General features: G+C 44.6%; 1 protein-coding gene across 1 annotated transcript; it reads left to right on the plus strand.

The window, feature by feature from the left end:
* The first annotated feature begins 2,850 nt into the window (after nucleotides 1–2,850).
* HAS2 (hyaluronan synthase 2) lies at nucleotides 2,851–24,370 on the plus strand. Its single transcript, XM_064442164.1, has 4 exons — nucleotides 2,851–4,546; nucleotides 14,089–14,715; nucleotides 19,203–19,304; nucleotides 21,397–24,370. The coding sequence occupies exons 2-4, from the start codon at nucleotides 14,089–14,091 to the stop codon at nucleotides 22,324–22,326; spliced, it is 1,659 nt and encodes a 552-aa protein (XP_064298234.1). The 5' UTR covers nucleotides 2,851–4,546; the 3' UTR covers nucleotides 22,327–24,370.
* Nucleotides 24,371–27,281: the final 2,911 nt, after the last annotated feature.

Genomic DNA, 27,281 nt, shown 5'->3' on the forward strand with positions numbered 1-27,281 from the left:
CTGTCCGGTTGTTGTTAGTTTCATGGAGTTTAGGGATGGAAGAAACTGCTAGGTTGCTTAGTCTGTCATCCTCGTTATGGAAATCCATTCAGTTATTCTTGTACTGGGTCCAATAAATTGCACTGAACTAAAATGTAGCTTCCAAAAAAGCATCCAGAGGATTTCAAAATGGAATCCACCACTCCCCTTCATCGTTCAGACAACTGTTAAAGAAAGCTCGCTACTAAGTGTGCCTTCTGTCTAGCTTGAATACTTCTACCTTCCACTTTTAGCTTTTCACTGTTACATGAAAAAGATCCTATTATCTCTTATTTTGTTACTATGAAGACAACTGTGCATTGCAAACAATCTGTTTCTTGCTTTTGCTTTTTGTATGCTCTGCACAGATTTTGATCTGCAGCAAAAGAGTGTGCATAAATCCCTACCTTAAAGAAGCTGCAAGATAAGAGCCCTTAAGCATGGATGTCCTCAGCCATCTCAGCTTCTCTGAGGGACGAGCTCAGTTCATATTTTCTTGGCAGCAACGCTACTGAGGACACTGTTTAGGGCAGTCCTGCTGCTGGCTACCACCGGCTGCTCACTTCCACTGGAGAACATCCACGTTCCTCTCACACTGGACAGCCAGTTCATACATGCACATAGGAAATGGCTTTCACGCTTAGCGGCTGTCTTCAACACAGGTCAGTTGACTGAAGGAATCATTTAAGCACGGCAAACTCTGCTGGTCCAAGTGAGGGAGTAGATTGACATGTGTGTACGTGAGTGTGTGTGGTGTATGTTGGGGTGGAGGACTGACTCATTTAAGAGTGATAGGAAAGAAGAGGCAGGAAAAATGCACACAGAGCCATCCCCTCAAGATAAAGGCAAGTATTCAATAGTTGCTTGGGAGTGGCTAATATATTTTGTCTGATCTCCGTCAAACAAACCCATTGCCTCATTAGAAAATGAAGTCAGGTTAGTTCATCAAGATTATTCTCCGACTGCTGGTGATCACCTATACCTGCGGACAGTGACAGCCAAGAAGTCCTTTTTCCCCAGTACTTGGGATTATAAATTCCAATTAGAAAACAGGATCCTTTGATAATGGTAACCATGTAGATGTAACCTAACATATAAACATAGATGTGATATAGTTCCAGTGAAACACATCTACATCTGTTTTCTATAGCACTGTGTGGATTGGCATTAATCATATCCTCCTACTTTTAATTCCTTCCTGGTAGGCGAACCTAGCTCCAGCGACCTACGTTATCCCGCTTGCCCTGACAGCATGATCACACAACATGAGCTATGGTTGAGAAGGAAGTAGCTGTGGACATGAGAGACTCACCACTCCCATTATGTCATTTTCTGAAACAAAGTTTCAGTGTGATTTAAGTGCTGCTATTGCTGCCTCTGTAATACAAGCAGGACACAAAGATTTGTGCCTCACCAGACTCTGTCTCTTGATCCCTGTTGAAACCTAAAAAGCATTGGATTAAGCCAATGGGACACTGTGTGTTTCCAGAGTAATATACAGTCATCAGCAGAGCAGACGTGCAGCCTCCAAATTTAAACTCTTAGAAGGTGGAATAAAAAAAGAAAAAATTAAAAAAAGAAAGAGCGGTTCATTTGAATGTTCATTTGAAAAAGTTTGTTTTTAACATTTAGTTACAAAAAGGAGGAAAAAAGAAAAACCAAACAACTCCCCCCCCCCCCCCCCCCCCAAATCTCATTTCAGAAATTACCCTAGACATGAAGTCCCTTATGCAGGACATACACATCCCCTAATCAAGACAAGGCAAACAAGCGCCCAGGGAGCCCGGAGAGGCTGGCAGCAACAGCTCCCCAAGGCACAGCTTTGGGGGTAGCCATGTTCAAGGACGGACTTGGGACATCCATGTTACAACTTAATCCTCTCTTGCCTCTGGAAGCACCAGAGAAAATCTGATGTCAGGAAATCATGCTTTAGGACTCTCTCAGATGTCGAGGACTTGCTTTTATGTATGATGGTAGCAGAGCTTGGTGATAGCTCCTTGCCTGGCTAAATGACAAACATTCATCATGTTATAAGCCTGGCTTACGCTACCTATCTGGGTGGTAGGAAGGCTAAGTGTGGACAGGGGGTTCAGTAGCTCTTGACACCCTTCTGCTCTCTGGCCTTGCTTGGAGCAGACGCTGGAATTTGCCCCTTGCCTGATGAGAGAGAAGTGCTGGGCCCTGTAGCAAGACGTTGTGTAACACAGATCGTTTGGAGGTGCTGGGAGTTTGGGAACAATGCTGCCTAGGGAGGAAGGCCTGAAGCGGAGGAATGCCTGAAAGCCCTGATAGACTTCATGCTTGCTAAGCCATGCTGTATTTTCAAAGACACTCTGTCATAAACCAGACTGCTGCCAAAAGACGTTGACCTGCCTTCTCCATGCCCAAGTAACTTGTTCTTACTTTTTTTCTGCTCCTTCTTCCCTAACCAGTATTTCCTAACCTAGGCCAGTTCTTCTGACAAAGGGAAAGGGACAGCGATAAGACAGGAATGAGGAGGCCAAAGCAGGAGGAGGGTGAGACAGCTGCTTTCCCTGGCGCTGCCAGGCTAAAACAGCCTCAAAACTCTGGCTTAAACTAGAGGCAGAGTTGTTATTTGAGGCATACGAATTGCTCAAGCAGCTCGGCTTCGATGCACATCCTAAAGCCACTCTGGCCCTTGGCGATTACTGACCGCACCCAAAAGTCTGACAGCTTCCCCGACGTACCGAAAAAAATCTCCAGTCTAGGTAACCACTGACTTTAAACCATTGCTTGCGCATGAGGAGCCCCCAGAGCGCTGCAAAGTTTTCCCACGCCAGAAGGTGAGGACGGGCGGTAACTCGGCGAGGAGTCACCGCCGGGTTTCCCAACGGGGTCTGGACGTGGTCTCCTTTGCGGGCTCGACGCCTCCAAGCAGCGACCTTTGTGGTCCCTGAGAAAACAGCACCGGGGAACAAGAAACTGATCTCCCTCATCCTCCTCCCCCGGAGGGTCCCTGCAAGGGCACGGCGAGACGCCGCAGCGCCAGCCCGGCCCCGCTCCGCCGCCCGCACCGGCCCCGCACGTCACCGCCTCCTGCCGCTCCTCTCACTTCAACAGTGCCACCTAGTGCCGTTTTAAAATAATTTCAAGTGGAAACCGGGGCTCCGAAGAGGGGAAATCCGCCTTTGAGGCAGAGAGGAGTTACAAAGGGAAGGAGCCCGTCCGTGCGAGTGAAAGCTGCTGGCAGGCGGCGGGGTGTGCTGTTAACTGCTGGTGCCCCTGGCTAACTGTAAACCATCGACAGAGCACAGGGTGAGCATTTCTGGTTTAATTAAAAAAAAGAGGAAAAAAAAGACAAAAACAACCACCACCACCACCACCCTAAACCCCCCCCCCCAAAAAAAAAAAAACCAAACCCAAAACTAACAAACCAACGATTTTCCCGTTCTTAATTTGTCTAACGCATTTCCTGGCTTATTTCAAGGCAAGCGGCTTGGGTATTAATGCCAGTAGGAGCTTTCTTTGGTATTTACTACAGCAAATGTTTCCGAGACTGAATGGGTAAAGCAGGATTGGAAACTGCAAAGTTCATCCATTCATAGAGGCAATTCCCTTATTAATAAAAACCAGCAGCAGCAAAAACTGTCCCAGCCGAATAGTGGCTGTGGGAGGGACAAGTCCTACACCCCAAGCCTGGAGATGCAGGGAGTGGGGAAAGTGGGGGTTTTCCCCTAACTACGGGGCATGAAGAGGAAATCAGGTGGTGGCAACATGTGCGTATTGCATTTCTCCGCAAAATTTGCAACTTAGCTAATTGAATTCCTGCCGCTGAACTGGTCCTTGGCTGAGATCATTTCAATGGGCAGGGTTGGTTTCTTTTTTTTTTTTTTTTTTCCCTCCTTACAGGAGTTCCTTCCCCTCCTTCTTCCCATCCTCCGCCTATTAAATCAACTCAAGTCTCACTTGTTAAAAGACCCCATAACGTGGAGGAGGCAGAAAAGCAGCAGCAGCAGGAAAGAAAAAGACTTCTGGAAAATATTACCCGTTTGCTGCTGCTGCTGCTGAGAAACCTCATTGAAACTGTTACTCGGTCAGCAAGGCATCACCAAAAAGACTTTATCTGATGCTGTACATCTTTCAAACTTTCAGACGCTGCCTTGTAACTTCTCCAGGCTCCTGGCTAGCCGGGTTTGAAATAAGATCTTCGGCTTCGACCACGAGAAATTAACTCCTAATTTATTACTTCTAACTTTTTTAATTATTATTATTTGAAAAAAAAATCCCACAGCTTTGAGCTAGAAACTGAAGCAGAGAAAGACAAATACCTGCTAATTGTGAAAACACGTGGGAGAAGATGAGTAGGACTGAATAGCCTTAAACGATTTTTTTTTTTACATTTTAATTTTTAATTATTTTTTGTTTCTGAGCGTCTCAATAAGTCCCTGAAAAGTGCGATTTGCTCTTTTACCTCAAACTTGGAAACTGTTCAACGGGAGCAACGGTACGTGAGACCACACAGCTGGCTGGAGCCCCTCTATGACCAAAGGACATAACGACAAACAAGGTAGGTGATTTATGATTACGCTTCTGTCACCTCAAGAGCACAAGACCCTCTCCTCCCATCCCCACTATTCAAGGGAGGGAAGCTGAAACAGATCCCCAAAACACGAGTGCGGCTGGGGACGGTCTTACCGTCTCTACGCTACACCTACTTCAGCAATGAATAGGACCGTACTGAGGATGAATGAGGTTTTCAGCTTCGACCCCTCCTCCGTGCAATCCGTGTAAGATATAGCTGAGCTTTAACGTTTGAAAAAAAAAGAACCGAAGGAAAAAAAAAAAAAACCGCAAACCAACCAAAATCCAACCCCAACCCCCCAACCAAACCTAAAATTAAAGTGAAATCGAGCAACAGGTTAGGCAGCTGCGCGCTGAGCCCAGCGGGGGAGGCGAGACCTGCTCACAGCCCGGGCTGGCTTCGCCCCGGCCGCCCCCTGTCCCCGCACCCAGGGCCGGCAGGGGGGACGTGACGGGAGCGGAGGGCGGGATGGGCCTGTGGGGAGGAAGGCGAGGAGGCGGCCGGCGGGAGGAGGGCTGAAATCCCGCCTCGAAGGGGAGAAACGAAGGCGACCGAGCCTCCCCTCCCGGGCGCCGCGCTGAGCGGAGAGGGCGGCTTCCGAGGCGGGGGGACGGGCCGGGAGAGGAGAGGAGGGGTGCGGCGGGGCGGGAGCTGCAGCTACCCGCGAACTTCCAGCGCCGCACGCCGAGCCCGGCCCGGCCCCGCCCCGCCGGGCAGCCCGCCGGCGAGACCGGGGGCCGGCGAGACCGGGGGCCGGCGAGACCGGGGGCCGGCGAGACCGGGGGCCGGCGAGACCGGGGGCCGGCGAGACCGGGGGCCGGCAGGGTCACGCCGCGAGGCCGGAGCCGGGGGTCCGAAGGCGGCTCCAGCGCAGCCTCAGACGCCCCCTGCCCGGCCGGCGTCGGGGAGGGAGGGCGCCCACTGCGCCGCCCGCGGGGGTCCCGGCTGCCCCCGCCGGCCCGGGCACGGCCGCCACCGCCGTGTGGGGCGGAATCCGCCCCCCTCGTGACGTGGCAGCGCGGGGGATCCCCCCCGGCGCCCCGCCCACCCACTGTGACGCAGCATCACCACCCCCCTTGGCGGCGGCGCCGGGCCGGGGTTCCCCCGGAGGAGCAGCCCGGCGGCGGCGGGCGGGGCCCGCGGACCCGGCCTCGGTGTTCCCCCCGCGGGGTCTCCCGCCCCGCTGGAAGCCCCCGCGGCGGCCTTCCGTTTACCTCCGTCCCCCGTGGCCCTCCACTGCACCTGTTCGGGTCTCAGTTCGTGTCTCTCCTTCCCCTTGTCTTGCCAGACTCCCGGCACTGCGGGCAAAGAGGGATGAAGGGGACCTTGAGAGAGAATTTACCCCGTTTCCCTGCCCCGAGGGAAGTCCCCAATATACTACAGCGCTCTCGGTGGGCATCGTCTAACCCCTCCCTCGGGGTCTGCAGCGACCCCACTTTTCCCATGGCATAGCCGCTTCTCCACGTTAGCACTCTGCTTCGTAGTCGCCTTCCTTATGGATCATTTTTCCATAGGCACACACGTGACTTTTTCTGCAGCACACGTTGTGTGTAACGCGGGTGCCTTGGGGCTTGCTTAAAAGAAAGGCTAGGTCATTTCATTTGGGGGTGATGGTGGTGAAATATGTTCTCTTTCCCTGAAACTGCTCAAAATCCAGCCCCATTTGGTTAGAGGAGTTTTGTCACTGGTGTCAGTAAAGCCAGGATTTTATTTTGTGCTAGTAAATCTTTCTTATCCTACATGCAAGTGCAGAAAACCATGGGGAAAGGTTTCCCAAATGGGAAGAGCAGCTCTACTGGATTCAGTGGTGTTTCCCATGCTAGTTCACTAGCAACAAACTCAGCTGTTCATATTTATGGTGCGGAAGTAAATTTGCTTCGTTTTGGTAGTCTTTAAGATTAGTATTTAAAGTGGCAAATTACTCCTTTTGGTGTAGTGGAACTCGGCTAAGTCAAGCAAGATATGACCTGTGTTTTATAAACAAGTTACAAGATAATGAGCTATGAACACCAAATGAATATGTATTTGCTGGAGTAAGTCACAAACTAATCAGTTTTGTGCCAAAAGCATCCATGGACTTCATAACCTGCAGCCAAAAACATTTCTAAACTGAATTTTTGTTTAACCGCAGTCCAAAATATCTGAGTACAAATATGATTTACTTCTTGATTTATTTCTTAGAGCAATTGATTGGGGCGGGGGGGTTGGCCTTCTTTTGGTTAATTTAACAGCTAGTGTGTCACTGTCTATGTTAGAGACAAATCCAACCAGCAGCTGTAGAATTCATTCCACATCGGTTACTCAAACTGATTTAGTAAGAGAGTAAATATGGGCCGTTTAGTGGGAAACATACATTGAGCAGGAGATTCTTAATTTGCTGATCAAAGCCTGTGCAGCAGATACAGTTTGCTATAATTATTAATCCTGTTCTTTATTTTAAACCTAACCCCAGAGTTAATTTTAGTCTTATGTGAGCCCTTTCCAGAAGATCAATGGCATGACAAAACCTGGAGGTGATAAATAACCAAAAGCACCAGATATGGTAACTCTGCTGTTGTAAAGATGTACAGATGTAACATAACTTTTCAGTTTCCTCTCTGCAGGCCGTAAAATAGAAGAGGGAGTCTGGACAGCTATTTTATGCTTGTAATTAATGTGTACCTAGAACGATTTGTACTTCAAAGAAAAAATATTTATTTTGCCATCAAAATAAGGCTAGTAACAAATCTAAATATTGGCTGAAAAATTGTAGCACTCAGATGCAGTTTGTGTATACACACAGAGTATATGTGTATAAGGCCACATGCAGTACGTGTTGGCCTGTGTGCGCGCACACACACACTCACACACACACTCAAAGACGCTCCCGACACTGGAGCAGCTGAGCTGTTGAAGTCAATGCTATTATTCTCACAAGTAAGGAGTGTTTTTTAAGGCTTATGAAAGATTATACTCTCCCTTTAGCTGTGTGCAAAACAGCCCTCAGTAGCTGGGTGCACCTATACCCACGTACGTCAGCTTTTATGTTGCCAGCCTCACTGATCTCAGGCATCTTGGTGAGTCAGGGTTGCATGTTTATTACAAAGTCCTACAGACTCTACCTTCAGGTGAATATAGGTAAGGAAAATAGGAAGTGGTGTGTTGGGTTTTGTTGGGGTTTTTTTGAGGAAAAACAGTTACATGGAACTGGAGAACTGGCAGGTCCCATAGCACACCAGAAGGAGTAACATTACAAATATCAGTAACCTAAGCCTTATGAAGGGGTTTGTAGACTTCCAAGAACCTCTTGCGTGATCATGATTGCCATTTTACAGGTGAGGAAGCTGAGACAGAGGTGAATTCACTTCCCCAAGGTCACCCAGCAGGTGAATGGCAGCACTAGGAACATAATCCAAATTCCTGGTCCTGGTCTGCTCTTAGATTCCCTAGTTTAAGAAATGCAGTGGTTAAGAATGACCCATTTGGCAACTTCTGTGAGGGAGATAAATACGCATAACACATTTGTCAAATATATGCACACATTTTTATCATGAGTATCCCAGAAATAGCAGTTTTGCAGAGAAAGAATTTTTTTTTACTCCTGCACTACAGAACTGCAAGATAAATTATCCACTGATTTTCCTCTTCAGCAAAATACTTAAGTGCATTATCTTTAATGACATACTTACATGCTTTGGTCAATCCAAAGCCTCAGCACTGAGGTTCAGAGGACCATGGCTAGCAGACATTCAAGAATTCAGCTTCTGTATAGGCATGCAAAAATGAGACATTTTCAAAGGTTTTAAGTGCTTAGCACTTCTGGTTGCAACAAAGACTTGCAGACAAGTCTGATGTGCAGATCTCATACATGAGATTGGTTTGTGTTAGCATTTTAGTTTGAATGAGGAGCGTGCTATTGAAGCCAATGCTACAAGTGCCCGCCCTTCAACCAAATTGCTTGGGTTTGTATTGCAAAGCAATCGCTGGGCACTGAAACTGGCATCCTCTTGAATGAAGCTAATTGCAAGGCGTATCCCCGGAGCACACTCTTCAGACACTAATGGGTTTGCAATCCATGCAGTGTGACTAAATTTAGTTCAGAGTAACATGTAAGAATAGATAGCGGGCAGAAGTTAGGCCCTCAGCACCACTTTGTTTCTTTACAGATCTGCTTCCGTAGTGTTGGACTATTTGCTGATGTGGCCAAAGCCCTAGATGTCTGGAGAGAGGCACAGCTCTTTTAAACCTCTGGAGGTGAAGGGGACAAAATAAGCAGACTTGTGATTGAACCTTTACTGCTGTATCCTGGACAAATATTAACTATTGCAGTGTAAGGTTTTTTAAAAATGTGTTCGGATATTCAGAATTAGTAAGTGCTAATTCTTTCAAACAACCTTCCAAATCATTATGTTTTATGTACAAACTTCCTGTGTCTCCCCCTCTTGCTTTTTAATCTTCTGGGGAAAAGCTAGCCAAGTACTACATGGCAATGTGTTTGAGTGTTGTACATGAGAGATGACTTCTGAAAGAAGTTCTGAAACAAAGCAGCATCTGAAAAGATGATGTAGTAAGCTGCATCCCATGTGTTGCAAGCAGATCTAACTTCAGTTTGACCTCCCATCAGTCACTGGTTCCACGTCCTGGCAGATGCAGGGGACCACCAGATTGCTTCCATAGTCCTCACAGGAGCCACGCAACAGCTGGTACGGAATAAGTGAACAGACTGTGGCTAGTATTGCTGTGTTCAGACACCAATACACGTGGGTTTTCTGGATATGTATTTGCCCCTATCCTATTTGTTACTCTCTAGATGTACTAGTAATGAATTAAGCTTTTATTTCTCTTTGCCTCCTGACTTTGCAAAGGGATTAACTATCTCCAGGTCCTGTTACTCTCAGGGACGCATGAAAGCTGAATAGTAGCCATATGGGTGGAACAGTGCTATAAGATTTTGGAGAGGTGGAAAAGTGATGCTTTACCATGAATTTAGCAGTGTTCTTTGCTGAGTGAAAACCCAGTCCAAATCAGGGCATAAGAACTAGCTGAATTTCAGTCAAGTGTCTAGATCTTATTAAAATTAGATCTATGTACCACAACTACAGTTAGGTAGCCTAAATATTTTTCAGAATAGAGAAACTCAACTATATTTTCCTATGTTCTTCTAATTTGAGATCTAAGGCATTATTCTGTGTGGGAAAGGAGTGTGGTCTCTAGTGTTAGAGTTAATACCCCAGTCATTGTATGTACTGTGTAGGTATGTCAACTCTGTTAACCTGCAATTTTTTATGAAAATAACGTTAGAAGACTACAACTTTTAGTTATGCCAGTTCTTAATAGTAATGTAGAGTAAGTTCTCCTTCATCACACGTGTGACCAAAAATAATACTCTTTGTGTGGCTTTATCAGAATGCCAAAAGAGACACAATGCCAAGCAGTTCACTAGGTGGACTCTGATGTCAAGTACATGTGAGAGTTTATTTCTTGGCCATGCTTTTCCATAGGAGCCTCCAAAGAGAGGCACACATTGCCTCCTCCTGTACAGTCGCTACAAGGCACATATATACTTGGGACTGCTTGGTGAATCAAAATGTGTCACTGAATCAGCAACAGTCTACATAGCATTAGGATTTAGCATACAGCTTTCATATTTCTACTAGGTGAGCTGATTAGTATTGACCAGCTCCATCAATGGAAATAAATAGCTGCAAGATCATGACAACAAATTGCTCAACAGTAGACTCTGAAGTCACTCTACATACACTCATCTTGTGCATACAAACCTTGAACCTGTTTGCTGGAGGCTGTGTAAATCTTGTACTGGGTTCAGCAGTGCATGGTTAGGTGAAGGTGCCCATAAAGGATTTAAGTGCCCAAACTGCAGGGCAGCATTTGCAGTACTGTCTCAGGCTTCTGGGGCAGTACGTGGGGGACACAGGCACCTCCAAGAAGAGTCTGACAGAGCCAGGGCCCTGGGTAGGGCAGGCTTTAATATACAGGTGTCTGCAGCTACTTACTTAAAACTTGAACTTTCAGTCTTACCGTCCCCTGGAAATGTCCTTCAGGGGTGATGCAAAGGAATGGATCCTCCAGCTTCTTTCAGTGCTAAATAGCTTTCACTCTTAAAAAAATAATAAGAACAGAAGAACATTGCAGATATTATCTTCCTCCTCTTGCTTTACAGAATTAGTTAAAAACCTGCCCAGAAAGTGCAAGATCCAGGTTTGACTCCAGAGGCAGTGAGGTAACCCACCAACTCACCTCACCAGGTGAAGAGCCATGTCCCTCTCCTCACTCCAACACCTGAGGTTCCCACATAGCAGCAGTTACATGTGTATACAGAAGTGACCTGCAATTATCTTTGTTTATCTTCCATGTGCTGAGCACCTTATCCCTAGCTTAGGCATTGCATTTTTTTCTTTTCTTAAATGCTGCAGTGCCTGTTTCCCAGGGCAAACTTACCAGGTTAAATCCCTCAAGGAACTGAAGATCCATTAGGCCTGAGGAGGCATAAACAAAACACTAAGCTGCGCTGATCATACAAGGTGTGTACAGTACCCCCCACCATTAGTCAGCTCTTGAGTGGGCCTCTAGTGATAGCAACTTTGAATATAAGCAATAATATTTTTCTGAAAGAATATTGGTAGCACTTAGAAAGGGTGATTATCAACAAAGTGATTGAAAAATGTGGGTTTGAAAGCTAGCACATGTGGTTGTCCTACACCAAGCATTTGGCACTTAAATCTTGACTCAGCGTGGCATTATTCTAGGCTTGCACTGTTAATGCTTGATTCTAGCTTTGTATGACAAGTTCGGGAAGCTTCAGGAATGGATTTCAACTGATGTCTTATGAAGGATGTCCTTTTATGTTTCACTGTATTAGGCCAGGGTAGATATTCGTAACAGCAGGGTCTGACCTTAAAGTCTCCGATGCAGCTCTTCCCTACCCTCAGTGCTCTTATTTGACTCAGCAGTTCATTTTGGTCCCAGACTTGTACAAGCATCATTTCCTTTTAACTTCTTGGCTCAATTATTGGACAAGGGTGGAGAGTTTTTGGCTTCTCTGCCATTGTTTGGGCACGTTCAAGTTGATAAAGATCAGTTCTGCTGGGCAAGTTATCAATAGGTCACGTGCTAAAGCTTGAGAATATTGAGCAACTTCTTCCAGACTTTGCCTGAGATTCGGTCCGTTAAAAGACTATACATAAAAACCTCATTGCACATACAAAGGGGAAAGTTTCTTTGATGAAAGCCAGGAATTTAGATCAAAACACAGTTTATTTTCCTAAGGTTGACAGTGAAAGGGTAGAAAAAAAATGCTGTTTTATTAAGACCAGAAATCCATTTCTTGATCTTAAAAGACTGGGTTTTTTGCAAGGGAGGGAAGCTGTGCTGTAATGACAAGATCAGAGAGTTCACTTCTTTTTTTTCTTTTCCTTTTGTGTGGTAACACTTCATAGGAGAGAAAGAGCAATAGCAAATTAATATAAAAAGAAGCCTAGTACAGTGTAGTCAGTCAAATGTAAATGCTCCAGATCTTAATGTAAATCCTGTGAGCTCTACTCATACAAGTGGTCCATTGATTTCAGTCATATAATTCTTAATGTAAGCAGACTTTAGCCTCTACTCACTAATAGGAATTTTCTATTTCTGGCAAGAGAATAGAAGTAGTGGACCCCATATGGGAAAGCAGAGTACAACTGCACCGTTAATGAAATGTTTACCTTGATGTTTGTAACCTCCTGCATGCTTGAGGGATTAATAAACACACAGACTATTTGACTTCAAGGTGATCTAGAAGGGATCCATTACTTAATCTGTTTTCTAAAGTGAGTCTATTTTGGGCACTGAGTTTTAATTCACCTATAGTGGTGGTAAACATAAGCTATCTTTTATTAGGCTTCTCTGTGACCCCCATTGTGAAAGGGACAGTCCCCAGAGCAGGGATGGTCCCTTTTGCTGGTGGGTGATTACAGCACCTGTCAGAGCCCAGCCATAAGTATTCAAGGAAGTCCTAGAGATAGGGTCCGATTTCTTTGCCAGTGTCTCCAAATATACTTTTAAGAGGCTTCCTCCTGTCGTGAAATTTAAGACCCTAAATAGCCAGTGGAAAAAAGCATAGCCTTCGTAACTTCAGGCTTTATGCTTGCCTGGTTTATTTTTATTTTGTAAGTGATTCTGTGTTGACTTTTTTTTCCTCAAGCCTGTAACTTTTCAGACAGAATTATGGTTGATGACAGCTATGCTGCTGCAGCTTGGTAGTATTTTTTCAAGAAAGAGTTAAAGACATATATGATGCAAGGGAGTGCTGCTCCAACTTCAGCTTTGGTGAACAGATGGTGAATCAAACATAATCAGCAGATGAGCAAGATGATAATATCAGGGAAAACGCAAATATTAAGCCCATTACTCTGAGAGGCCCTAATTCAGCAAAATATTCAAGCATGAGTTTCAGATTCATTGACTTGCAACGCACTTGCTGGGTTAACCTTAAACAGACATTGTCTGTTTTACAACCTTAATGTCAAATGCATCAGTTGACATAATTGTCATGAACTTTCCGGTAATTCTGAGAAAGCTGCTGCTTAAACTTGTTAATGTGATTGTCAACAAAAAGCAGTGAGGTAGCAATGTATTCTGCCTGTCTGCCTGCCTACATAATTTTTCTCAAGAACACCAGATCACCCTCCATGCCAGCCGGCTCCTCCATAACCTAGAGCTGAGTTTAGTAGATTTTACAGCCAGGTAACTGAAATATGCAGAAGTTGTCAGAATCAATGGGTGTTCTAATGAATTCCTGAGTCCAGGGTGGAGTCCTGGCTGTGTTAAACTAATGCTTACTTTTGCCACAGACTTAATCTCAGTCAAGCTTTAGCCCTATACACACATGCTCACACGTGCATATATCTATGTACACAAATGTATGAATAATGCATTTTTGCAATGGTATTGAGAAGACCTTTTAAAGCAGATGTCTGATTATATAAATATAAATTATAAATATAGTCAGACATCTGTTTAAAAAATTATAAATACATTCAGACATCTGTTTTAAGAATGTCTTTCCAATATTTTTGCAAACATAACTAAGCGACAGAAGCGATTCAGGGCGGGATGCAGTCATGACACTGATGGGGCATGAGGAGGGGCTGCCCAGACATTCAGCTGTTCCGCTTGCCTGTGACTGTATGAAGCCAGCGGTAGCCCAAAAGCCCCTTCTCCAAAGTCCCCCAGGGTAATATGACAGAGTGCCTCATTCAGCAAGCCTAGGCTGCCAAAATAAGATGCTGACACAGACAGCCCCTTCTGTGAGGACATTACAAATAGCAGAAAACATCCCTAGTACGCTAAGTGTATCCGAATCTCACACGGAGGAAGCACTGCAAAGACTTGTTAAGTTGAGCAAGGTGATGCAGTAAGTCTGTGACACAGCCAGAAGCACAGGATTTTTCTGTTGATACTGAGCTCTATGTTGTAGCCACACACACCCTGTACAAGGTCTTATATCAGCAAGTGGTGGCTCTGCTAACAGTTTCTGTGCTTCTTTGCAGATGTATTGTGAGAGGTTTATATGTATCCTGAGAATACTTGGAACCACACTCTTCGGGGTGTCCCTCCTTCTGGGAATCACCGCTGCTTACATTGTGGGCTACCAGTTCATCCAAACAGACAACTATTACTTCTCCTTTGGACTCTATGGTGCTATCCTGGCATCGCATCTCATCATCCAAAGCCTGTTTGCCTTCCTAGAGCACAGGAAAATGAAGCGGTCACTAGAGACTCCAATAAAGCTGAACAAAACAGTTGCCCTTTGTATTGCTGCCTATCAAGAGGATCCTGACTACTTAAGAAAATGTTTACTTTCTGTGAAAAGACTGACCTACCCTGGAATTAAAGTTGTTATGGTCATTGATGGGAACTCAGAAGATGACGTTTACATGATGGACATTTTTACTGAAATCATGGGTACGGACAAATCTGCCACTTATATCTGGAGTAATAACTTCCACAACAAAGGTCCAGGTGAGACGGAGGAGTCTCACAGAGAGAGTATGCAACACGTATCTCAGCTGGTCCTGTCCAACAAAAGTATTTGCATCATGCAGAAATGGGGTGGAAAAAGAGAAGTAATGTACACAGCATTCAAAGCACTGGGGAGAAGCGTGGATTATGTACAGGTAGGTATTAGAGCACCAGGTCAGTGCCAATTCAAACACACTTTGAAAGAAAGCAGCTTTTGTATATTTTGTGCAGCATGTTAGAGGCCATCCTAGTCCCTGATGAACACAGTGCTCCTTTCAGTCTGTTTGGAAACAGCTTGACCGTTAAATGCGTATTTTGCTACCTTTTAAAATGATCAGCCTATCTGTGGATATGTTAAATCTGTGCACCAGCTACTGGAGAAATCTGAAATCTTTCCTCAGACTTCCGTACTGCCTCTCATCCAAATGGTTTTGCTTCAGACAAAGCCAGTGGCCTCCTGAAGACCCCTTCTCTGCTCCTGTAGGTGAAGATGTCAGTAAGGTTTTATTTTGTGAGTTGTTAGCAGTCCCATATGCAAGCAGACAGACAGGTATTTGGTGGCACTAGGGAATACCTCAGAACAGTGGTGGAGTCTGTAAAAAAGATGGAGATATTTTAAAGGCTGTGTGGAATATTCAATAAAAGGGTCAATGTGCAGCCTTGAAAGATTTCTTCAGCTAAAGCCTGAAGAAGCTTTTGCTTCATCACTTACAGCTGCATTACCTCACTCACCACGACTTGGCCTTTAAAGCCCTTATGACACTATTCACTTAAAATGAATTAGGCTGGGTCCTCTCTCCCTGTTTCCAAAGCAGCAGAGACACATTTCTTTCCAGCTGCCTTGGATCCCATGAAAAATCTTCTATGTTTTTGTCTTATACATGGAAGCACTCCTCACTCCTGCAAACAGCCCTTCTGACTGCAGGAAGAGGAAGAGGTCGTGTGTGGAGGAAGGCAAGTGGGATCAGGGTCTCTGGCTGGACACTGACGATCCTTCCTTATCGTTCGAGGCCAGCAAGGCTTATCTGACTAATCCCACTGAATATGAGATAATCTTCCTAATTAACCACCCTCAGCCCTTCCCACCTTCTCCCAACCTCAGAGCATCCAGCTGTCTCCTCCAGTGGAGAGCAGCTCCCTGAAAGATGCTTTCTGCTGGCTCAGGGCAGCTGCATGGCTGAGCGATCTGTGTTTCTGGGGTCCATGCCCAGCCTTGCGTGGCCGTGTGTGTGCACGCTCCGCACGGCACAGCGTCCACAGGCGCAGTGTCCAAGGGATGCAGAGAGGCTGCAGGTAGCTGGGCTGAGAGCAGCAAGCCCTCCACACACAGGAGGGGCAGAAATTGAAGAGTGATGGGAACTGCTCTGTTATCGGAGGTGGAAGAGTAAGGCAAAGATTTAAACCCTATACCCTACCACTCCCAAAACTGAAACTGATTTATTCTCTGAAAACAATGGGCTTAAGCTCTCCATTGTCTGCACTTTGGTTTTGTGCTGTGAGGGACTATGATGGGATAAAAACACTGGCTTTCTTTATTAGCATGGTTTTATAACCACTTCGCACAGAAGTATCAGATTGCAGAGAGAGAAGGCAGAGAGGAAACAGCTCTTGCCTTTGTTCAGGGAACCTGGAAAAAGTGTTTCTGTTTCAACAGTCATAGCATAAACTGAAAAGATGGAAGAGATATTTCTGGTCTTTCAGTCAACTAACAATCCTGACCTAGCTCAGAAGTCCTAATGAATGTGTCAGGGGCTGTAATGCTGCTGCAGGCAGCCACCAACGGCTGCAGTAATCACTGCTGCCATAGTCACACCTACAGTCACATCTATGTTAGAAATGCAGCACCTTGGTGGCTCTACCTACTACACAGTCATGATGCAATGCAGCTAAAATGTGGCTGTTTTATGAATGAATGAAGGTTGAGATATTTCAAGTAGTTCTTTAGGGTTGCCTACAGTAAATTATTTTAAACAGGCTCAATATTTTAAGGGCTGAGCAACCTGCATCAATGCTCAAGCACTTAAAAGAAGCGGACCAGTCAACACCATTACCCATCCCTGCAACTGTGGTCCTCATGATTCTTAAATCACCTCAGGATTATGGACAGACAATCAGACCAATTCAGATAATGAGCTGTTGCTCATTAGTGGCGTCTCATTAAATACCTGAAACTGCTGTGAAGGCTTATTTCTGTCCTGGAGGAGGTAAGGAGCATGCAAGCAATCAGGTGGAGGAACTAAACTGGCAGGCATCAACAGTGCAGAGCTGGTCAGGGCAGCCAGGGTACAATCCATCTTGGCTTGATGAAGGTACCCATGTGGAGAGTCCAACGGAGCCTTAACCTCTCAGAGCAGCTTGGATAAGCTACTGCTGGTTATAACAAGTATCTGAGCAGCTCGCTTAAGGTTTAGTGTCCCTTTCATGCAACTTTACGACCCAAGGCAGTAATTTCTAGGTCACTCAGCCCTTATGTGGAAAGATGGCAAATTGGCTCTTGGGCTGTGCTGGGTCACCCCTGGCTGGGCAGACCTTGGTGTGTTTTATTTGGGTTCCTAAGTATCTGCCTTTCTCTGGGCATGTCCTCTTTTCACCTGCAAAAACCTCATCTAGATGGAAAATGATGGCTTGTCAGGTTTGCCCCAGAAACAGACATGTCCACTGTGCTGACATGCCCAGGACACGTGCTGGTAATTTGTAAATAAATCCAGCATTTTCAGGATTCTTCATCTCATATTAGTGATGGGCAGGACTTTCTGCTATAGATAAATGCATCTAACAGGGAGGGGGCTGCTTAGCTGCATCAAGTGACAGGCACTCGAGGGAAAGCAGAGGGGCTTGGGAGCGGGATGGTCTCAGCCCATCACTCATGGTCACAAGAAATGGGGTGAGTATCACTGCCTCAGCCCTGGGTACTTGGCAAACTACAGATTCCCTGTGCAAAACACTCAGGAAGTCCCAGATAGAAATATAGAAATCCTTTCTCCTCCTCAGCAGAATTGGTCTCCTCCCTGTCTATTACTGAGTTCTGTCACTGATGACAGCTTTTCTCCAAAGCTAGAGATACACCTTGGCCAGTTTACAAAGGTGCTCCTCAGGATGAGTCCTTTGAGGAGAGGAGCTGGATGCCTCAAGTTAGTAGGAGCTGGAGATGGCTTTTCTCCTGACGGAAATATGAGAGCTTTCATCAGATTTGGCCACCTCTCAGCCCCTTCTGTGTAAGCATAGAGGGGAGCATGTTGGCAGGCATTCAGCTGCACCCTGAGCTATGCAGCCCAGCTATCCCTGGTAACCTTCCCACTCAAGTCTGGTCCATAATGGAGCCCCAAAATGCTCTCCTCCCCCTTCTCAGACCAGACATGAAGGTTTCCATTCCCCTGGAGCAAGAGAGTTTAGGCTGACTTGAAAGATTGGATGAAAGGACACCAAAATTAGGATACCTGATATTAAGCCTCACTAGAATCTGACTTAATAGATTATTCATGCAGAGACTTTTGCCCCTACTGTCCCCATCGGAAATCACAGGAATGCAACATGGGGATAAACTGGAAGCAGTATGAGAATTTGTAGGGCAGGAATCAGCCAGGCAGAGGGGGTTTCTGGGACAGCCTCCTCTGCTCCAGTTTCTGGGTGTCTGCAAAATGAATTTACACATGATGGGGGCACCGCTTCCAGCAGCAGCTTGACAAGGAGACACCCGCTTGTTTTAAACAGGCTGCAGCTCATGTCATTTGCCTCTGAGCAAAGGAAAGCAATGCCAGCTGCCTTGTAGACTGGCCAGACTGTCTGAGCCCTCCTCCTTCTCTCCAGGGGAAAGCCAATTCCTAATGTACACAGTGTTTAGCTGACTAGAAGTGTTTGTGTAGCTGAAACGCCTTGTGTGTGCCATCTATTTCTGCCCTGGTCTCATGGAGTACTGCGCTTCGGGACTTGCTCCTTCTGGCCTTACATATTATTTATAAGAATGCCAGAGGAAAATAGCAAATAATTTCTATATATCAAATGTCAAATCCCTGCACTACTAATAACACACCATGCATCTAAAATTAAAAATGAGTTTGTTCTGGAATCCAAAATACATATCTTAGGTGAATTGCTAAAGCCTTCTGTGAGTGAAAGAACTATTAGGTTTCTTCCCAGATTCCTAGCTGACTTTTTCATTTTTGTAACAAGTGTCTGGAATTTAACTCGTTGCTCCTTCCCTCATATGGCAGTGGGAAACTCTTGACCAGGGTGCTACAACCATGCAGCCAATGCAGGGTAACTCTATGTCAAGGCTCAGCAGGAATCTGCCACACACCCACAAATATTGTCTTGCTCTGCAGTGCCCCATGTCTGAGAGTGTACCTTTTATTTGAAGAAGCCAGCCCAGTGTACCAGTAAAACAAACAGAGCTGGTACAGGAGAGAGGATTGTTTGTATGCACAACCCCAGCAAGCACTCGGCACCACTCCTTGCTGCCTGATACAAATGGCCTTTAACAGAGGTATCAATGCAGACTCCAAAGTGAAATTTAATTGCATTCAGGAGAATATGCATTTAGAGTCACTAGAATCAATCGCATGATTTTTATTTTCTTCTCTAGTTTACTCCAGTAGACAAGCAAAATGTGAACATTTTTGTTCTTGTTTTGTCTTACTTGTAGGTCTGTGATTCAGATACAATGCTTGATCCAGCCTCATCAGTGGAGATGGTAAAGGTTTTAGAAGAAGATCCAATGGTTGGGGGAGTTGGAGGTGATGTGCAGGTGAGTATGGTGATTTTCAGATTGGCAGAAGGGTTTCAGCAACTGTTTGCAGTGCAACAGAATTCCTTGCCTGGAATAGCATTGAATATACTGTGACACCATTACAGAGGCTCTTATGATACCTTAACCATTCTGACTGTTGAATGAAAACTCTTATTCTTGAATGGAGCACTGTATGGTTTTAAGACCTGTAGAAAGCAAACAAATATTCCCCACCCCACCCCCATATGTGAAAAGTGGGGCACTGGTATTGCCAGGACTGTTGTCACATCTTTGAGCCTCTGGGTATAACTGCTTGCTCAGGGTACCAAAGAAAATCTATAGGGGAGAAGGCAATTGAGAACAGGTCTCCCAAAGCCAAGTCCAACACCCCAAGCACTTCAATTATGTTACCACTGGCAGCCAAGATTGTTAGGAATAAAAGCCTTTTGAAATGCAGTGCACTATGCACTCTGCATATTGTTGGGTTTCCTCTGCATCTCTGTCAGGCAGGACAATGGAAAGCCCCCAACCCAGCCCAGCTCCACTTGTTAGGATTTCCAACATTGCAGAGTTTGGCTGACAACTACAGCAAAGGGCTGTTAATTCCTTTTGCGGCAATTGCTTCTGCTGCAATTTATAAAGAAAAATGTGTATGAATATTTCAATTGGCTTTAAGGTCAGTCCCCTGTACTCAGCTGGGCTTTTATGTGAGACAGAGGAGAAAAGACCATCTATATGGGCAAGCACTTACTAACGAATGCCCCAGTAGTCAGAAGTATTTCAGGAATGTGGCTGTTAACTCCAGAAATTAAGATTCCCCCAGAAGCCTGAATATCTTTGTGGCTCACCCTACACGTGTGAGATGCCAGGCACATGCAAGTGCAACACGAAGGAGACAGTACTGGTTCAGCTATGACAGCGAAGGTTCATAAGCATCTGCAAAGAGAGGTGGGAAAGACATGTGTCCTCTAGGAGGCAAGGTGGCTGAATGAAGGCTCTGGGCCTTTTTTTTCTTCCCCCGTTCACTTTCCAGCATATACCAAATACATGTGAGCCAGACTTGAACCTATCCCTGAGCCCTGCTGCTTCTAAAGTGTTCTGGAATTAAATTGAAACAGAGGCAAAACTGGCCCTTGGCCTTCAAACCTCACAGAAACTAGGGCCATCAGAGCAAAAGACTATTTTGCTAGTTGCAGAAAAATGCTTTCTAGTTATAGAAGGCCACAGATTCCCCTGAAATCCCCGCACTGAGAAGATAGTGGTGCAGACCTGGCACAGCCACCCGGCTACACACTTTCTTGCCACATTCCCCAGCACAAGGTGTGTGCTGAGAACCTGGATGTGAAGACATGAACTTGGCCATCTGCGTGTGCTCATACTTCCATTGAGTGTTCAGACTCCTATACTATGCCTATGTTGTATTTTAAGAATAGGCTGAACTTAAGGTGAACTTTGGGACTTACAGAAGAGAAAGACTGAGAACTTTATGCCGAAGCAAGACTATGGGGGTATCACAGCATGTCTTGGGGCAATGTAACAAAGCTGGTACTGCAGAGACAAATCAGAACAGGTTGTTCCTCTGAGGGTCTAATGTCAGATATGGGGACATAATCCATGGTCAAACCTCCAGGGCAAGCCTTATGATACCAAAAATGTAAGCCAAAGATCACGTGCCTAGCCTTTCTCATGCTGTAGCATAGCTTTAGGAGGGCTGGGAGAAATCCTGTGAGTCCCAAAGATGTGTGCATTGGGGGCAGAAAAACAGGAGGCCACATCTAGGACTCCACCATCTCCTCTCAGGAGAGGCTGAGTCCAGCAGGTCCTTAACTGTAGGTGAAGGGAAAGGAAGAATGGGTCAGAAAATAAGTTTCTTGTTGGAGAAGAGGGAAGGCTGTGAGGAAAAAGAGAACATTTTGGGGGAATATACTTTTGAAGGCAACATCTCACCCCTCAATGTCCTGGGCTGTATTGTAACTCCTGGATTTGCCATGAGTTGGACACAGGAACATGGATAATGGTGCCCTAGTCTCTGCAAATTCCTTATTGATCCACTAAGTGTATTTTCTGTCTCAAGAGCTCATCTAAAATAAAAACTTTTTGTATTTTTCAGATTTTGAACAAATATGATTCCTGGATCTCCTTTCTGAGCAGTGTGAGATACTGGATGGCATTTAACATAGAAAGAGCCTGCCAGTCCTATTTTGGCTGTGTACAGTGCATCAGCGGACCTCTGGGAATGTACAGAAACTCTTTACTCCATGAATTTGTGGAAGATTGGTACAATCAAGAATTTATGGGCTCCCAGTGCAGCTTCGGAGATGACAGGCATCTAACTAACAGAGTGCTAAGTCTGGGCTATGCAACAAAGTACACAGCTAGATCCAAGTGCCTTACCGAAACACCGATAGCATATCTCAGGTGGCTGAATCAGCAGACCCGCTGGAGTAAATCGTACTTTAGAGAGTGGCTTTATAATGCGATGTGGTTCCACAAGCACCATTTGTGGATGACCTATGAAGCTGTAATCACTGGATTCTTTCCTTTCTTCCTTATCGCCACAGTCATTCAGCTCTTCTACAGGGGAAAAATCTGGAACATCCTCCTCTTCTTGTTGACAGTTCAGTTAGTGGGCCTGATAAAGTCTTCCTTTGCCAGCTTCCTTAGGGGCAACATTGTCATGGTTTTCATGTCACTCTACTCAGTGTTGTATATGTCAAGTTTACTGCCAGCAAAGATGTTTGCAATTGCCACAATAAACAAAGCAGGGTGGGGCACATCAGGAAGAAAAACCATTGTAGTTAATTTTATAGGACTTATTCCAGTCTCCATTTGGTTTACAATCCTCCTAGGTGGAGTAATTTTCACTATCTACAAGGAATCAAAAAAGCCATTTTCTGAATCAAACCAGAAAGTTCTCATCATTGGCACAATAGTCTATGCATGTTACTGGGTTATACTTTTGACTTTGTACTTGGTTCTTATCACCAAATGTGGCAGGCGGAAGAAAGAGCCACACTATGACATGGTGCTAGACGTATGATGTTTCCGTGGGAAGTTACCCAGAGAGTTGTTAAGCAACTCAAAGACCTTGTAGTACCTGTGGCATCAGACGAACGTTGCCAAGGGAAATGGATCACTGCTGCTGGGAATAGGACATTTGTATTCCTCTGGGTTCATTTTCATCCTGCCAAAGTAATCAATACAATTTTATTTTTTTTTTTCATTTCCAAGGGGGGAAAATGCAAACCACACAGTTTCGACCTGTTTGCAAGAAAATGGGAGAACTTCTATGTTTATGCACTTTTTTTATTGTGCATATGCCTGACAGTGTTACGTTCTATATACCTCACTGGTCATGCTTATGTGTGTGGACAGGAAGGAAAAGAGTTTGGAGAATCAAGAAAAGGATCTTACAACCCCTCGCAACCTAATTTATGAACTTTGCTTTTTTATAGTTCTGTTTAGAGGAAGGGTCTTTTGTGTTAGGCTGCCAAATGTAATGCCAAAGGTAAATTTTAACAGGCCATTGGCTGAGCTGTATTTTTATATTATTGTATTATTGGTGTGTGTGTATTTTTAAGCCAACATTTTTCTAGATACCATATTTTATATTTTACTATCTGCCAAAAAAAGCTGCCTCCCCAACGTTTTGTTTTTTAGCCTTTTTAAATACATTTGGGAAAAAAAATCGTGCTTCCTCCCCCATAATTTGTGCTGAATTGATTTTGTTCACAACAGAAAGAATAAAAAGTCTCTCTGCATTTTTGCAACTGATGAATGGGTATTTCTGTGAAAAAGCATTTAAATGTGCTCTTTGAAGACATTTATTAGGAAAGGCCCAACATTGTCCATTTTTTAATACAAGCATATTTGTGCATGAAAAAGGCCAAAGGGGTAGATACGTGCAATTTGGGGTTTTGTTTTGGAAAACATTGTAAAAGGGAGATTGGCTTCTCTTCTGAGAGCATAATCTCCCTGTCATGCGCAATAGCCATAAGGCAAGGCAGGCCTCCATGCCATTGGAGAAGACATCGCTACAGGAAAGCTCCCACTGATTTTACATGGGACCTGGGGAGTCAAAAGCTTCTGATCTGGAGAAATATTGGTCACCCAAAACTACTATTGACTTCACTGATGGTTGTAGTTGTTCATAGTCTGCTAGTACCAAGAAGATAGTTCAGATTTTTGAGTTAAAAAAAAAATACATAGAGGGAAAATGTATCAACACTTTAAAAATGTGGGTGTCTTACTATAAAACTTCTGCAGTGCCTTTCATACAGTTTACAGAAAATACAAACATCAGCTTCTGTGACATCCAGTGTAATATAGACCCCAGTACTGAGCCCAATAAATTGTGTTTGACTAAAGCATATCTACCAGAAAAGAAGCCAATTTTTAATCAGAAAATATCAAGTCTTAGCAAATCCATCACTTGATTGGTACCTAATAATTAGTCTTCGACATTTATTTTGGACCATGGTTCTGAGCAATAATATTCAGGACTAAATTCTGCAATTCTTCACCAGCCAAAGGAATGTGGCATTGAGCCCTAATATACTTTATAAAGAGCAACAGAAAGCCAGCTGCATACAGATACATGCCCTTTTTAGATTCTGGTATTAAAAGCACTGTGGTAAAGCAGAAATCAGCATACGATGCTTAAAGAACCTAGAAGCATTTTCAGCTTCTCTTTTTTTATGCAGACATGAATAGATTCTGCTGTAGAATGAACTGCACACACACTACCTTATTTTCTGATCATCTTGAGGTACATGATTGCTTGAAAGTCATACTAATGTTATGTTAATGATTGGAGAGTTGATTCATGTTGATTACTAAATAGAACAGTATTAAAAAAAGCAAAAGAAACAGTAAAAACAAAAAAAAAAACTTGACTATGCCTTTTAACTATTTATGATGTAAGTTAAAGCTTGGGTTAACATTCAAATGTCAAATAAATCCTCTCATTCTATAAAAAGGTTGAATTAATTGCCTGTATTTATTCTAGCAATTATTCAATGTACTTCCAACATAGGTTGTATGGTATAATTGTCACTTTGCTAAATAAAATATTTTTGATAAGATTATGACTAATTCATGGTATTTCTGATCAACACCTCTGCTTTGAAGCCATAAATCTGCATGGTTATACTGTTGTTATACTGTCATCAGCCTGATTTCCAAGTAGGAATTTGCCATAGTGTGGCAGAGCACCTGGAGGAGGCAGGGACTGGTCCCTGCTCTGAGGGGCAGCTCAGGAATCAGGAACCACAGGTCCCCTGGGCACGGGCACCCTGATTGCACAGTATATGGGTAGTGCTCGGAGTCTCTGCCTGCCTCTGCCAGCAGCTGCTAGAATAATTCGGTCAAAATATTTCCTTCCCTTTTTCCTCAGCTTCCTGATTTGTAAAAGAGGAATAGCAATCCAGCCTCCTTTTGGGAAGTGCTTTGAAGTTTATGGCCAAAGTACTTTACATGAGAACTGTTATTTTCCAGCCCTCCTGTCCACTGGACGTTATTGCCCTCCATAGCTGATGAAGCAGAAAAGAACATGGACATGGCCTTCTACTGCTCCTCGTTACCGCTATTTCTCAAGCCTATTTTGCCTTAGAGCAGCTGAAGTGCATATATGTATTTTCTATCACTGAAGGTTATGGACTGCAACCACTCGTAGAAGGACAGAGTGGGCAAGGGGTAAAGTGACATCTCACACATCTCTTAGACCATGACAGGCTCATGACAGGTCGTTTAGTTAGGAGCCAGCTTCTCAGCACCTGTTACCCTATGTCTGGATACTGTGCCCTGTTTTGGGTCCCTCAGTAGCAGAAACTGGAGCAAGTTCTGTGTAGGGCCAGTGTGATGGTTTGGGCTGGAGCAGAGGTGCTGAGAGCTGGGCTGGTTCAGCTGGAGAGGGGATGACTTTGAGGGGACGACATCTAAGGTCACCTCCATTACCTATAGGAAGGACATCAGGAAGATGGAGCCAGGCTCTTCACAGTGCTGTCTGGCGGGGAGAAAAAAGTCTCCAAGGTTAAGTTGAAAGGGAAGATGTTCGGACTGGGTATAAATAGGGACCTTTTCCCCATGAGGACAGTTACGTACTGAAGCAGGTTGCCAGGAGAGACAGTGCAGTCTCCATCATGGGAAGGTTTCAAGAGTATTCTAGATAAAGTCCTGAGACGCCTGGTCTGACCTCAGAGCAGCCCCTGCTTTAAGCAGGGAGTTAAGCTAGAGACCTCCAAGACCCCTTCCAACACGAATTTTCCTGTCATCCTTTCAGAAGCAGGTGCTGACAGTCTGCTTCCTAATGACAGCTCCCACCCACACAGAATGTCGTTCCCATCTCTGTTCTCCACACATCTGCCCTGACTCTGGGTGCAAATAGCTTGTCAGCAGCTGGTACTGAGTACCTGGAAAAATCAGAACCCTTCCTGTGACTCTGTGTCCCCACTGTATTTATGGCTGTGTAAAAAAAGATTTCAGCAGAAAACAATACTACAAAACAGTTCTTAATGAGAATGTTCCTAGACAAATTAAATTCTTCAATAACACTTCCTCTGCTCATTTTGATCTCAAAATAATTTCTTTGTATTTCCAACAACTTTTGGTTCCTGGGAAAAAATAAAATGTGTTTTTCATTAATAGCAAATATAATTGTGAGATCTCTGTCAAAAAAAAAAACCCAAAACATGTTAAAAGGAAAATTCATGCTTTGTTTTGAACATTTTTAAAAACACAGATATTTATCAGCCATCTCTGATAGGCAGATGGTGCTGAACACTATAAGAAACTCCCACAAACTATAAATTCTACAGAAAAGTTAGGCAGCCCTTCAAAAGATGCAGGGAACTGGAAATATCTCATGTTATAACCAATTTCCAGGGTGGAGTAACTTGGGTTTGAGAGTATCTCTTTGCAGAGACCAGGTGTGAAGCAAAACCTGCGGGAATCAGAGGTGCAGCAGGGAGGAAGGAGCCCTCCTGTTCTGTCTGCTGATAAGCTTTGGTTTGGCCAAGAATCAGGTTTCTTTCAATGCTAAATGCATTAATATTTAGCAGAACTTTTCTAGGAGGTGGAAAAAATCCTGTTAGACATGTACTGCCAAACTTGTCCCAATGCACAAGCTGTTGTGAATCTGTCTGTTAAAAAATTTGACCTGAATTTTATTCTTAGCACGAGGTAAGATGGTAAAGAGGAGGCAAAATATACTGAAAGCTGTTGATGAGGTTTGGTATTACCTAGGCTCTGTTGGAAATGCCACTTTTCTCTGGAGTTAACAGAGTTAACTTAAACATAGTGCAATTTTTTCCCAGCTTTCACTTGGCCTAAGTTTGCTGCTTCAGTTTCAGATCTGATGGATGGATGACTGACCCAAATTGTTGCTACTTCTTCCAGCTATGGTATCCTGTATAATAAAGGAATCTGTCTCTGCCAAAGAAAACCAGCTTGAGTTTTCTTCTAGAATAGGCCTAAAATTTCTGTAAGTTACCGTGACTGCACAGAGGAAAATGATGTAGTTACATTTACACCAACTAAATGTGAGACCCGGGCCGTGTGTCTGAGCTTTGGTGCATGACAATACTCTGTACTGTTCGCATATAAGCATCCTTGTCACAGAACAGCAGGGGTTGGAAGGGACCTCTGGAGATCATCTCGTCCAACCCCCCTGCTTGAGCAGGCACACCCAGAGCAGGGGGCACAGGAACACGTCCAGGTGAGTTTTGAATGTCTCCAGAGAAGGGACTCCACAGCCTCCCTGGGCAGCCTGTGCCACTGCTCTGGCACCCTCACAGGAAATAAGATTTTTTTCTCATATTTAAGTGGAACTTCCTGTGTTCCTGTTTCTGCCCATTGCCCCTTGTCCTGTCACTGGGCACTATTGAAAAGAGCCCAGTCCCATCATCCTGACACCCACCCTTTAGATATTTATAGGTATTTATTAAATTCCCCCTCAGTCTTCTCTTGTCCAGGCTGAACAAACCCAAGCCTCTCAGC

Source organism: Phalacrocorax carbo, chromosome 2, assembly GCF_963921805.1.
Source record: "Phalacrocorax carbo chromosome 2, bPhaCar2.1, whole genome shotgun sequence".
Lineage (NCBI taxonomy): Eukaryota > Metazoa > Chordata > Aves > Suliformes > Phalacrocoracidae > Phalacrocorax > Phalacrocorax carbo.

Bases quoted from the DNA above. Each gene is read 5' to 3' on its own strand.
- HAS2 (XM_064442164.1), top strand. From the start codon at position 14,089: ATGTATTGTGAGAGGTTTATATGTATCCTGAGAATACTTGGAACCACA. The intron at 14,716-19,202 runs GTAGGTATTAGA...TCTTACTTGTAG, and splicing joins GAAGCGTGGATTATGTACAG to GTCTGTGATTCAGATACAAT. The intron at 19,305-21,396 runs GTGAGTATGGTG...TGTATTTTTCAG, and splicing joins GAGTTGGAGGTGATGTGCAG to ATTTTGAACAAATATGATTC.